This window comes from Apaloderma vittatum, unplaced genomic scaffold, assembly GCF_000703405.1.
Source record: "Apaloderma vittatum isolate BGI_N311 unplaced genomic scaffold, ASM70340v1 scaffold1555, whole genome shotgun sequence".
NCBI classification, from domain to species: domain Eukaryota; kingdom Metazoa; phylum Chordata; class Aves; order Trogoniformes; family Trogonidae; genus Apaloderma; species Apaloderma vittatum.
The window spans coordinates 68865-82291 of record NW_009718578.1 but is presented as its reverse complement, the minus strand read 5'-3'; the positions used below and the strand labels follow the sequence as shown (position 1 = coordinate 82291).

At 40.2% G+C, this 13427-nt stretch overlaps 1 protein-coding gene across 1 annotated transcript in view; it reads right to left on the bottom strand.

The window, feature by feature from the left end:
* Positions 1-13427, bottom strand: part of KIDINS220 (kinase D-interacting substrate, 220kDa) — a 77294-nt gene that overhangs the window by 1956 nt on the left and 61911 nt on the right. The window contains exons 26-28 of the mRNA XM_009870288.1: positions 7640-7786; positions 4270-4368; positions 2595-2843 (exon numbers count right to left, since the gene is read on the bottom strand). Coding sequence (XP_009868590.1) covers positions 2595-2843; positions 4270-4368; positions 7640-7786 — 495 coding nt within the window. The remainder of the gene's footprint in view (positions 1-2594; positions 2844-4269; positions 4369-7639; positions 7787-13427) is intronic.

The window sequence follows — 13427 nt, the reverse complement described above, 5'->3', positions numbered from 1 at the left end:
CGGAGGCACAGGACATTAGGCCATCTATTAAAACGCTAGAACCAAGGTCTAGTACAGAGCTGAACCAAGCGAAGGAGTAGACTGTGGCTGAAAATAAGGTTTTGTGTCATGCACGTAATGGGCTGCTCAATACCACCAAATAAAGTGCGATGCCCAGAGTACTGGAGCTGAGGCATTGACTTAATCACTTTAAGCAACCCTACTTTAGCAACCCTACTCAAACTTCGCAGAGCACAAGAGATGGCAATTTGGAAGGCTGCTCATGTATTAGGTCTTATTTGGGGCAACAGTGAAACTGAAGCGCTTTCAAAACCTACTTTCTAATAGAAAATGCTATTAATACCCCAAACAACCAAACTCAAAGGGCTTGCATAATTTTAACAAGCTACGTGTAAGGAGGAAAATTAATGTGTGGATTCAAACACTGAATAAAATTAAGATTTAGAACAGAATGGCTTAATCAAACAGATATATCCTCTTGGGCCACTCTTTTCTCTCTCACCTTTTGTTTTTCTTTTCTCCTCTCCCTCACCTTTTCCTGCTCTTACATGCACTCATCTTATCTTTCTTGTTTCTGTTTATCATCTTTTCCGTTTTCTTAATCTGCATTGAAATGCAGCAAACCAACACGTTTGTTTCCTTCTCAGAAGATGCTCGTAATCCCCTCAGCAAGCAACATACACAAAATCTGCAGGTTACCGTTCCATTATTCCCTTTATATTACTAAATAAGTAGTACTAGCAGCTTTTCATAAGCTCAATAAAGTTACATATACACTAGAACACTGGGGAACAGCTAAAATGATTAACTAAAGGAAAATTGTGTTTAAATGACTTCAATCTGCCATGTCTCCTAAGCAATTCAATGCCAAAAGAATCTCAGAAATATTAACACTTGATTATTTATGGCTATTCACTACTATTTATCCATGCTTGCAGCAGCTATTGTTCCTCACCAAAAAGAGAAATATTTGATTTCGTTGTGCATTTCCAGTAGTGCTCCTTTTTACAGATGTATTGGGTTTGTGCAGCAGGGCTTTGGTAGTGTAGGGATGGTGGAAGCTACAGGGGTGGCTTTTGTGAGAAACTACTAGAAAACTCCCCTAGGTCCGATGGAGCCAACGCCAGCTGGCGCACAACGGACCCACTGCTGGCCAAGGCCAAGCCCATCAGCGATGGTGACAGCACCTCTGGGAGAATATATTTAAGAAGCCGGGGAAAACCTGCGCAGCAGCAACTGCAACCGCAGCCAGAGAGAGAAGTGAGAATAATGTGAGAGAAACAACTCTGCAGGCACCAAGGCCAGTGAAGAAGGGGAGGGAGGATGTGCTCCAAGCACCAGAGCAGAGATTCCTCTTCAGCCTGTGGTGAAGACCATGGTGAGGCAGGCTGTGGACACGACAGAGGTGTACATGTCCACCTGCAGCCCTTGGAGGGCCCCACATGAGAGCAGGTGGATGCCTAAAGGAGGACATGACCCTCTGGGAAGCTTGCAGTGGAGCAGGCTCCTTGGAAGGACCCGTGGACCCATGGAGAGAGGAGCCCACGCAGGAGAAGGTTTGCCAGCAGGACTTTGCCTGCAGGGGACCCACACTGCAGCAGTCTGTTCCTGAAGGACTGCACCCCTGCACCCCATGGAAGGGCCTCATGCTTGAGCAGTTTGTGAAGAACTGCAGCCTGTGGGAAGGACTCACACTGGACAAATTTGTGGAGGACTGTCTCCCATGAGAAGGAACCCGTGCTGGAGACAGGGAAGAACGTATTGGAGAAAACATCTAATTTGACCACAACCTCCATTTCATGTCCCCCTGCACTCAGGGGAAAGAGGCAGAGAAACTGGTAGTGGAGTCCAGGAAGAAGGAAGGAGTAGAAGAAAGGTGTTTTAAGATTTGTTTTAAGATTTCTTATTATCCTACTCCAATCTGCTTAAACTAATTTCCCCAAGCTGTTCCACCCATGACGGTAACTGCTGAATCCTCTCCCTGATCTGTGAGTCTTTTGTTATACTTTCACAGTAATCAGCATCACAGACACACACACATACACGCAGAGGTAGCTGAGAGAGAAACCTATCTCCGAGATACATATCCCAAATCTCTTTTCAGTGACAATTTTTAATATTAAATATATCACTTAGAGCTAGAAATTTGGGGTGTCTGATGCCACAGAGCCTGTGGTTGTCTGTTAAAATATCCCCAAAGATCTAATAAAAATATATGTAATCCTTTGAATAACGTAACTAGCTAGCACATAGACAAAACGTTTTATACACAAAGCCTGAAAGCTGGGATAAATCAAAATCATGCAGAACACCACCCTAAGCCAGATGAGAAGAGCACGATAGCTTTCATTTTTTTCTCTCCTGAAGAATGCCTACTAGAACAAACAGTTTTCAGATAGCACAGACTAAGGACTTTGACTGAGAGAGAGTGGCTGGAGTTTACATCTCTGCAAAACTGATCTTTGCCAAGACGGAGAACTGAAAGTACCTGAATTGTCGCGATACACTTTTATCTTGACCTGGTTGTATCCAGGAGCGGTAAAAACCTTTTAGCATACAGGTAAGCATGCAGAATACATTTCTCTGTTAAATACCTGCCAACTTAAGTTACTGTGGCGCGGAGGAGCTTCATCAAGACCAATCGTGTTGAGTTCTTCAAAGCTGAAGTTAAGTGTGTACGGAGCTTGACCAGAAAGACCTGTAAGCTCAGTGTGAGGCAACTCAGTGTTATGCCCAGCACGACGAGAGAGTTCGCTATGAGGCATCGCAGCAGTAACGTGCTCCGTTGTTCCACGAGGATCTTCCTGAACAGCTTGATTTTCTGAATTTCTCATTTCAAGTACCTTAACATGCAAAAAGAGACATAAACGTAATTACACAAATATAATAAGTTCTCAGAATTGTTAAAGAAGAATTCTATGAAAAACAGGAATAAGGAATTTGCAACTGTAAAAGTGTACTTGTGCATGTGGTTGTGATCACGGAAAAGTTGGAAGAAAAAACCTGTTCACAGATCTAGTGCATTCATTGTCTTTACTGCAAATCACATTTTAATATTTAGGGGTTTTTTTGTATTTACAAATTCTTTTTACTGCTCAGACCTTTAAAAGAACTCATATGCCACAAAACACCTAAATTCTTGTAAAACTAGGTGATTAATTACAAATTTAAAAGCAAAACCAAACACTTCTGTTTTATAGCTTAATTAATCTGAACTTAACAGTAAGTTTCATCTTGTAATTCTCAGTATTTTCAAGACTGATTTAGCAACTGAGAGACATACTGTCAGTTTCAGAATGAAACCTGGCAATATAATAAAAAAGTGAAAGAGAAAATAAGAGTTTTCTGTGATAGATTGGATATTATGAAAAATTTCTTTACTGAAAGAGAGGAAATTTCTTCACTGAAAGAATGGTGGGGCATTGGAACAGGCTGCCCAGGGAAGTGGTGGAGTCACCATCCCTGGAGGCGTTCAAAAACCATGTAGACGTGGCACTTGGGACATGGTTTAGTGGTCAAGGTACTGTTGGGTTGACAGTGGGACTTGATGATCTTGGAGGTCTTTTCCAATCTTAAGGATTCCATGACTCTACACATAATCCTTGCTGTAAAACTGTCATTTTAGTCTCAAACTGGGGGGAGGGAAAGGGGGGAAATTGGGTATCTATAGATATGATTCAATAGTAGTATATAATGCAGCATTCTCACATTATGGACAGGGGGAGTTGGACTAGACAACCCTTAAAGGTCCCTTCCAACCCAAACCATTCTGTGATTATACAAGTATGTATCAACTGAATACTGTACATTTATCTCATTGGCTTGATTTGTAGCTTAAGTTTCTTTAAAACTTATTTATGCACTTGTGTGTCACTCATCTCTAACAGTAGGGCTGTCCACATCCTCACACTAATGTACTCTGAACTCCATGAATAACTTTTAACAGAAGGCTTCAAAGAGAATAAAGTTCTGACAATTTCATTAAAATAGGTAAATTTTAAAAAGGAAAAAGAAACCCATCCAGGAAAAACAGATCTCACAAAATGAGGCAGAACTTCAGAGTTCACAGTCAATTAAGATGCAAATCCATAGGCAATCAGTTCTTCATTAAAGCGCTCATGACAAAACGACAAAGTAACAAAATAATAAATGCATGCACGCGTTCGAAGATGACACTTATCTTACAAATAACAAGAAAGCAACAGGAAAGAAAAGAAGATAAAAAAAGATTAATTTATGATGACCTGAATACTGCAGAGAAAGTCTTACCATACTCCTGAACAGGTGCCAGTCACCGAAATTCATATTCATTTCTTTTTTCAGTTCATCAATGTTGCACTGAGCCAAGACACGGCCATTTATATTTGCCTAAAACAACAAAACTAAATAATGTATATTACTGATACAAGACTTACAGCATGGCAGTAGCAGACTAAAAAGGTAATTAAAATTGGATAAATACTGGGGACTACTAGTGTAATTCCCCAACATCACTCCCATGTCCAATCCCATATAATAAACACATATTTTATAAAAGAATATTTATAATGGTTGTTGAGGAGCAAGAAAAACCTCTGTGTCATAAAAAAAATTAGAATATTAAATCCATAAAAAACGTACATATGAAAGGCAATATAATGTTCTATAAACAGACATAAGGCAACAACACATCAGTAGTTGAAAATTTCACAGACAATAAACTACATTCATCTGCCTAGATTTCTCAGAACACAAACGGACTGCAGATGCACAAGTATCTGAAGATAATCAGATAATTAAGTCCCAGGCATCATGTGACCCCTGGCTTGAGGCATCTAAGATCAAGAACTACCTCCATCAAGTTCCCTCCCTGCACCAATACAGGCTTACACTCTTGGCATCATCTGAAATACCTGGGGCCAGAAGACTAGACTTCTTTGCTCCTGTGAGACCCCACCTGGAGTACTGTGTCAGCTCTGGAGCCCCCAACACAAGAAGGACATGGATCTGTTCGGGAGAGTCCAGAGGATGCCTCAGAAATGATCAGTGGGGCTGGAGCACCTCTCCTGTGAGCACAGGCTAAGGAAGCTGGGGCTGTTCAGCCCTGAGAAGAGGGTCTCTCCAGAGAGACCTTACAGCCGCCTTCCAGTACCTGAAGGAAAGCTGGGGAGGGACTTTTCACAAGGGCATGTGGTGATAGGTCAAGGGGCAGTGGTTTTGAACTACAGGAGGGTAGATTTAGATGAGAGATCAGGAAGAAGTTCCATAAAATGACGGTGGTGAAATACTGGAACCGGTTGCTCAGAGAAGTTGTGGGTGCCTCATCCCTGGAAGTGTTCAAGGTCATGGGATGGGGCTTTGAGCAACCTGGTCTAGTGGGAGGTGTCTCTGCCCATGGCAGCGGGTTGGACCTAGACCATAGAATGTTCAGGGTTGGAAGGGACCTCAAAAGATCATCTAGTCCAACCCCTCTGCCAGAGCAGGATCCCCTGGGGCAGCCACACAGGAACGTGTCCAGGTGGGTTTTGAAAGTCTCCAGAGAAGGAGACTCCACACCCTCTCTGGGCAGCCTGTGCCAGGGCTCTGTCACCCTCACAGTAAAGAAGTTTCTCCTCATGTTGAGGTGGAACTTTCTATGCTCTAACTTAAACCCATTATTTCTTTTTCTGTTGCTGGGCACCACTGAGAAGAGGTTGTTTCCTTCCTCTTGACGCTCACCCCTCAGATGTTTATAAACATTAATAAGATCCCCTCTCAGCCATCTCCTTTCAAGGCTGAACAGCCCCAGTTCTCTCAAGTCTCTCTTCACAGGAGAGATGAACGTTCAAGTCCCTTAATCATGATTAGATGGATCTTTAAGGTCCCTTCCAACTCAAGCCATCCTATGACTCTGTAATTCTAATTTTCCTCATCATTCGGAGATCAACACAGAAGTGCTTGAACACTATCTATATTCCAGGAAGATGACTCCTTATGTTAGGCATGTTTATATAGGGCTTAACTTCCAACAGCACCAAATTCAATACAGAACCATTTTCATCATGTAAAAATGCAAGTATTTCTCTTTATACCACATCACTGGACAGACAGAACATAAAAGAAGAACCATATCTTAGAAGATTAGCAACAACACTGAAGACACAAGTTGACAGCTCTGCTCAGTCTGAGGGATCTCGGGGGTTTTGTACCCGTATCCCAGCAGATCATCTTAATCAAACCAGGAAAAAGACCAGGCTAAGCCATTTTCATTCGTCCTTTTTACGTGCTGTCACTTGTACTAAGAAATGCAAGGATATAACATGATTTACCTGAAGGGGGCCTACAGCAAAGGTGGGGAGGGACTGTTTACAAGGGTGTGCAGTGATAGCACAAGGGGCAATGGTTTTAAACCAGAGCAGGGCAGATTTAGATTAGACGTTAGGTACAAGTTCCTCCCCATGAGGGTGGTGAAACACTGGAACAGGTTGCTGAGAGAGATGGCAGAGGCTCCATCCCTGGAGACATTCAAGGTCAGGCTGGAGAGGGCTCTGAGCAACCTGATCTAGTTAAAAATGTCCCTGCTCACTGCAGGAGGGGTTGGACTAGTTGACCTTTAAAGGTCCCTTTCAACCCAACACATTCTATGATTAACTGATATCTGATGAGTAAGTTCTTTTAACACTCTAGAGCAAGTGGAATTTTCTCCAGCTACACTTAAGGAGCTGCAATTTGACATCCCACTTCTTGCTCTAAGCAACATTACTACAGCTTCCTGTCATAGACCTGTTTCCTAACCCTTGAATCAACATCCTCCCTGTAATTTTTAAGATACAGTTAGTACGAGGACAAAAGGAGTGCAGCAAAAACATTCATTAATGACCACCTTCTTAAGTTTTCTTTCTTTGTAAAAGGAGAACACAGAACGGTGAAAAAAGTAATAAAGACAAAAATTATTCTGTGCTGATGTCTAGGTGAAAAGAACAGTAACAGAAAAATACATGGTGGCATTTTTTCGAAGCAAATAGATGTGAAATACAGTAAGAGAGAAATGGAACTATTTTCACCACTCATTTACAACAGAGATGTGCCAATTTCTCAGCAGCAGAAGAAAGAGCGAGGGGATATTGCTACCTGGATATAAAACACATTTGCAATCCTATTTATCTACACAGAGCAATTTTGAAAATGTTTTCCTTGCCTCTTTTATCAAAATACATCTTATAAGCATTTGCATTTCTTATTTTGTTTCTCCGTTTTGAAAGAGTTGAGTTTCTCCTCAACACGAGGAGAAACTTCTTTACTGTGAGGGTGACAGAGCCCTGGCACAGGCTGCCCAGGGAGGTTGTGGAGTCTCCTTCTCCGGAGACTTTCAAAACCCACCTGGACGTGTTCCTGTGTGACCTACTGTAGGTGATCCTGCTCTGGCAGGGGGGCTGGACTAGATGATCTCTAGAGGTCCCTTCCAACTCCTGACATTCTGTGATTCTGTGATTTTCTCTGAAAAACAGATGCTTGTTCTAAAATGTTCTGCAAGCTTAGCACGCACAGGAGTTACCGTGTTGTTTTGACAATGGATAAGTTTTAATAAACATTTTCAAGAAAAGAGGCAACTAAATACTCCCTTTTCCTTCTGTATCTCCACATTTAGGTACTAAATATATGGATGAAATGCAGCTGGTACCTTTCTAATAGTTGCAGAGTACTGAGGCAGCATGCTCTGGTCCAGACCATCTATCTGCTTTAGCTTCTCACACACAGCTTCCACACTCATTGTGCTCAGAGACACGTGTGACGCTCCTGCAGCCGATCCTGTGCCGGCTCCCGTGCCCTGGAAGAAGCGAGAAAATGTGCACCTAAGATCTGTTCAAGGACTCAGAACACCCAGAACTTCACAATATGCACAAACACAAATCAAGCTGTGTTCAACTACATTTTGAAATTAAGAGATGAGAATAAGAATGCACAGGCATTTTTAACCACTATCAGAATATTTATATATGGGGAAGCATTTATTATAGGTCCTTATAGGAGAAAAAACCACAGCATCTTGAGTCCTGCCTATGTGAGAAAGTAACTCTCTTAAATAATGTTAAGAAAATCAACATAAAAATCAGAAACATTAAGTAAAGGCTAATCAATTTCAAATGCACCTTTACTCAGAGTTTAGCCCTGATTTTAGCAGTTTGGTTTTGCATTTGTTGTTTTCGTTGGTGATGGTGGGGTTTTTGTTTTTGTTTTGTTTAAATAATGCAGACACAACTTAGATTTTCCTGTTTTAAAAACTCCTGGTTTAGTATCAAAGATGACCTAAAACACAACTCCCCAGTTACTTGGATTTACTGGGTAATTTTAGCAACATCTGTGCATTTTCCAGAGGTTCCTTCAGCTCCATTTATGCCAGATCAGCCAACGAGTTGTGTACCACAGTACAGAAACACAGAGCAGCACTGCCACTGCACTCCAAGACACTGTGAGGATGTTTCATGTGTCTTGAAACATGGCAAGATTTAGGTAGAAATTATTCACAACTCAGATCTGTAATATGTAAGTTGTCCTATTAATGTTGCCAGGTTCTGGGAATTTCAAAGAATGTGTGGAAAACCAAAACAAGTGCATCTGCAGGTAGTCAGTATATTAAGACATTATGTTCTTAAAAAAAAAAAAATCCACGTTCTCCCTGGGTGGGGACCTGTGCATTTAGCAGGACCAAAGTGCAGAACAGTTACACTAGTGATTCCAAATTCCAAAAGGCAAACTGGGAACCAGTTTATCAGCTACGAAACACTTGCATGTCCTCCTCCTGGGAGGGAGGCTGCACCCTCTCCTTTTTCTGAACATGAAGTTTTGGTTTCAGCGCTGCAGACCATGCACCAAACAAAACCATTTTGGGAGGATGCAAAAGACTTTCTAAAGCTTCAGAGCTCATCATCACATGCATAAACCCTGGAATGCAAAAGTGTATTTTGACTATCGAGAGTTCAGTTAATCCAGTTTGACTACATTCCTCAAATCACTCACGACAACTGTTTTTATAGCCACAACTTCTTTTCTGTTTCTATTTAATTACCCCAAAGTTATTTAATCTTTTAGAATTAATATAAGATAATAGATCTAAATATGTTGCTTATGAAAACTATGGATTATCAAACAGAATGGCATTAACCGCATCCATATTATCTAAACAAGGGTATTTAAAAATAATTTATGGAACTACTAATTCTAAGTCAGCAGCAAGCCAAAAACTCAAAAGTAATTTTTAAGTTACTGTTATTGGAGATATTCTCATCTGGGCAGGTAAGCAGGCTCCTCACGTAGGGTACTCTGAATTTCAAAGTTTAAATGCTATTACATTCTCTGCCAGATGTGCTTGAAATGGACTTTTAACTGGCAAAGCAGCAGTTTCCCTCCAGAACACTACAGAAGGCTGCGGGGAACCTAAGCCTGGCAGCTCACACGCTTGCCTGGAAACACAGCCGGGGCACTCAGCTCTGCTCCTTCGCCCTTTTTTTAATGTCATGTTATCTCGACACTAAACAAACGAAAGATATACCTCATCTTCTGAGTAGGTGGTCTACCTATAAATTATTGCATAAAAATCAAGCACTGTAATTCCACAGCAGTCTACACACCTAACCGAGGGGCTTGCTATTCCTTCCGCGGCCAAGACAGTTACTTTTCAGATTCTGTGAGGGCTCCCTAATTAAGTGCCTGCAATACTTAATTAGCAATCATATTAGATATCTAAATGAGGAAATTTAGGTCTTAATCTAGTTTGGTTTTCAGCACAGCTAAAATCTTTATCATGTTAAGGAGCTAAGCCAACCATCAAACTGATGCAAATGACAGGAAGAAGCTTCATCCATATATTATTTATCATGTACTTTTATGTACATCTCTCTTTCATCTTAAAAAAACAAACACTTTGAGTTTTTCTTCAGAATATTGGTTTTGTCCGCCATAAACACACTATATAGTACTGCTATGTATTGGATATTACATCAATAAATGTGTTAAGTTAATTCAAATCTTAACTCTTTTTTGCAAGAAAGCTTATAAATTAAATGAAAAATTCCCAAAACTGTATAGTGGCACTACTAAAGTAAATGATCCCGAAGCAATGAGTTTAGGCAACTGCCTTTGTTCTCCAAATCTACTAAACACACTATCATATATATAAAAAAAGAAGCTTTAAACACTTCTAATTTAACAATTCTCCTTCAGATCAAAATATTTTTCTAACAATCAAGAACAAGTCATTCTTTCTGCATGCATTACGAGTTAAGTTTAGAAACTCTTCTTTCTGTGTATAAAAAAAAATAGAGAAAAGCACTAAAATATTTAGACTATTTTTGTTGAAGCGTGAGCTCTTTGAAAAAGATGCACATTAATCCAAATCATTCTTTATAAAAAGCACTCTCTGCAGAATAAGTAATGTAATAGCTTTAGGGATACTGTCATCATGTAAGTGAATTAAAACTGTACTTAAACCGACACATTTTGCAGCCTTAGTGGTTTTGTTAGAGATGCTTAGAGAACATTAGTCTGAAAAGTATTTGCCATGCAAAAGCTAAAAGCAGCTTGTCAAAACAAACCTCAAGGCTAGTTAATGAGCATTAGTTTACAGACAGCCCAGCATGAAGCGCCAGTGTGACAGCTCCTGAAATGACTCTGAGAAGTGAACGGTAATTCACAGAAAGTGGCTGTACCTGTCTGCTTAACCCACACTTACACAGCTTTGAGAAAAGGACAAAACAGAATGAAAAGAAACAACAGCTTAAAGGGACGTCAGAAAGGTTGAACATACAGACAACATGCTTTGAAGTAAACAGAGGAAATTAGGGTTAGCACGGATATGGGTTATTTTCATAACATGATGAAACTTTTAAGATAGACATTTATACATACGTTTAGTATATGCTAGATAAATATTATTTTCCTATGAGCAGACTATTCCGTTTTGCATTTGTAAAAAAGTGACGCTGTACTTTTTTGCAGAACTTTTTACATTACATTTCTGATGGAAAATCCTGCTTTTACCAAACATTCTCCTGACATTTTAAGGTCATATTAACGTATCTCAAATAATTTCAAAACCTTATATCTAAGCACAAACCACCCCCCGCAAAAACAAAAAAAAAGCAGACCACTACTACCTACAGAACTGAAAGATACTTCTTTCAAGAAGAAATATTCAAAGCACAAAAATGCTACCTAAAAGCACCTGGAAAATGCATATAAAAAAATCTCCCGTGCCATACACTTTCATTCATGCTCAAATTTTTTAAATGCTCTTCCAGGTTCCTAACAGGTATCGTATTTTTATCCTCATTACATGCCCTGGGCCATGTTAGTTCTCATTCCAAGCACACATAAGGTATTATATATTCAATGCAGTATTGTATTCCAGCAGGCCATATCCTAACAAGTCATAATTAACAATACAAACTAAAGCACGCAAAGTTTAAGACAGATAACCACTGCTAACGCTAGTTTGATGTCTAGCATAACAGAGATGCTACGAATAGGTAGTGGGAACACTATAATCCAGTGATAAACTCTCCAGAAGAACACTCCAGAAGTCAGAAGTAGCCATTGGTAGTAACAGCAGAAATGCCTGTGCCCCCATCACAGAGGTGCAAAGGCTGACATCTGATGTCAAGCCTATTTTCATTAGTGATTTAAGCCAATACCCTAAATTTGCAATGCACCTTCACGTTGATACGACTACACAGGTGGTACGGGTAAACTTACAGGTTTGACGTCTCTGTTTTGATGCATTCAGTGAAGAACAGTAAACTACAGTCAGACATACAAGTTTTATCATCAGCAACAGAATCCAAATATAGAAGGTAGCAAAAGTCTGATGAAGGATAATTGCTCTCAAACTATTTCTGATTTCCACTAAGACTTACATTGATTTTATCAGACTAACGATTAGGATCTGAAATTTCAGAACCCAGTCAATTGCAGTGTGAGACTGACAAAAACCCTGGAGCCTTAACTACACCATGTAACATCCTCAACACAGCTCCCTCAACTCATGCAATGAGTAGCAATGATGAACTATGTAAAAAACATTGATACTCCCAAAGAAACTGGGTTTTGCCCTGCAAAACTGAGAATGTTCAAAAAAATTATCATTCTCCGCTTTAAACAGACGTAAAATTGCAACACTTCTGGCTCCTTGCCAGATTTGCATGAAGGATAATTTTCATTCTACAAGCTCCTCTTATTTTCAATCATGAAAACTGTTAAAAATCTCAGTGTTCATTAACTACTTGGTACAGGGTTTTTTTTATTTTATTTCATTTCTTCGCATGCACCAATCCATTTAATAAGCTATATCATTTATATAGTGGCAATGACCCATTGATTAAGAACTACCTAAATAACTGGATGAAATTCTTACACCCATCACCTCCAGATAATGGAAGTACCTAAACCAAGTATAATATTGTTTTTTCTTCAAAGAAATGTCAACAGTCTACAAAAGAAGCATTTTTAGAATAGAGAAGACCTTGATGAGGTATCCTGTCAGGCACACACTCTTCTTCACTGACAGGGAGGTCAAACTGTGGAACAAGTTTCCTACAGAGGTGGTTAACGCCCCAAGCTGTCAGCATTTCAGAGGCATTTGGACAATGCCCTTAATGATATGGCAGCGCTAAATCAGTCAGGCACTTGGACTAGGTGATCACTGTAGGTCCCTTTCAGCTGAAACACTCCTATCCTATCCACTCCAATCCAGTTCTATCCATTCCACTCCTATTACCATATCCTAACAACATTCTCACAAACTAACCAAAAGTTTTAAAATTCAGAACTTCAGATTGATACTGTATGTTAAACATTGCCGAGTCTTAGAAAAGTGTATGATCTTATGTGCTGTTCTACATGGATTCACAGTAGTATTAATTAAACTCAAAAATCCTCCATTATCCTTATTTAAAACAATGTTTTTAACTCATGTATATTCTTACCTACAGCCAATAAGCTACATAATTAACACCAGCCTTTTAAACTGGTGCTTGAATCTGCAGCCCATGTATGCTTAAGCCAGACACTCAGAGCAGCAAGCAGAAGAGCAACTAGGTCCAGGTCTGCTGCTGGAGCTCATTCCCTGCTTTGCCCTAAGAGTACATCCCACTTTTCCAGTCCTGTGTCCCTTCTTCCACTTACGGATATACACATGCTTCAGCCATCACTCTAGCACTTCTGCAAAAGGCCTTCCTTTTGCTCTTTGCACTGACAAGTTGCAAAGCACTGGGAAGAGAATGGGGCATTGAGATAAGGAGTCAAACACAGGGAAGGCATCAGCACCCCCAAAGATACACTCGGACAAACTTACTCCAAGTCATCCTTTCACACGAGGTAGCTAATGACCTGGAAGAGGGAACCTGAGAGCACGTCTTCCACTGCGTCATCCTTATGTGGGTGCTCAGTGAAGGGGATGTGCAGTTAAATACAGT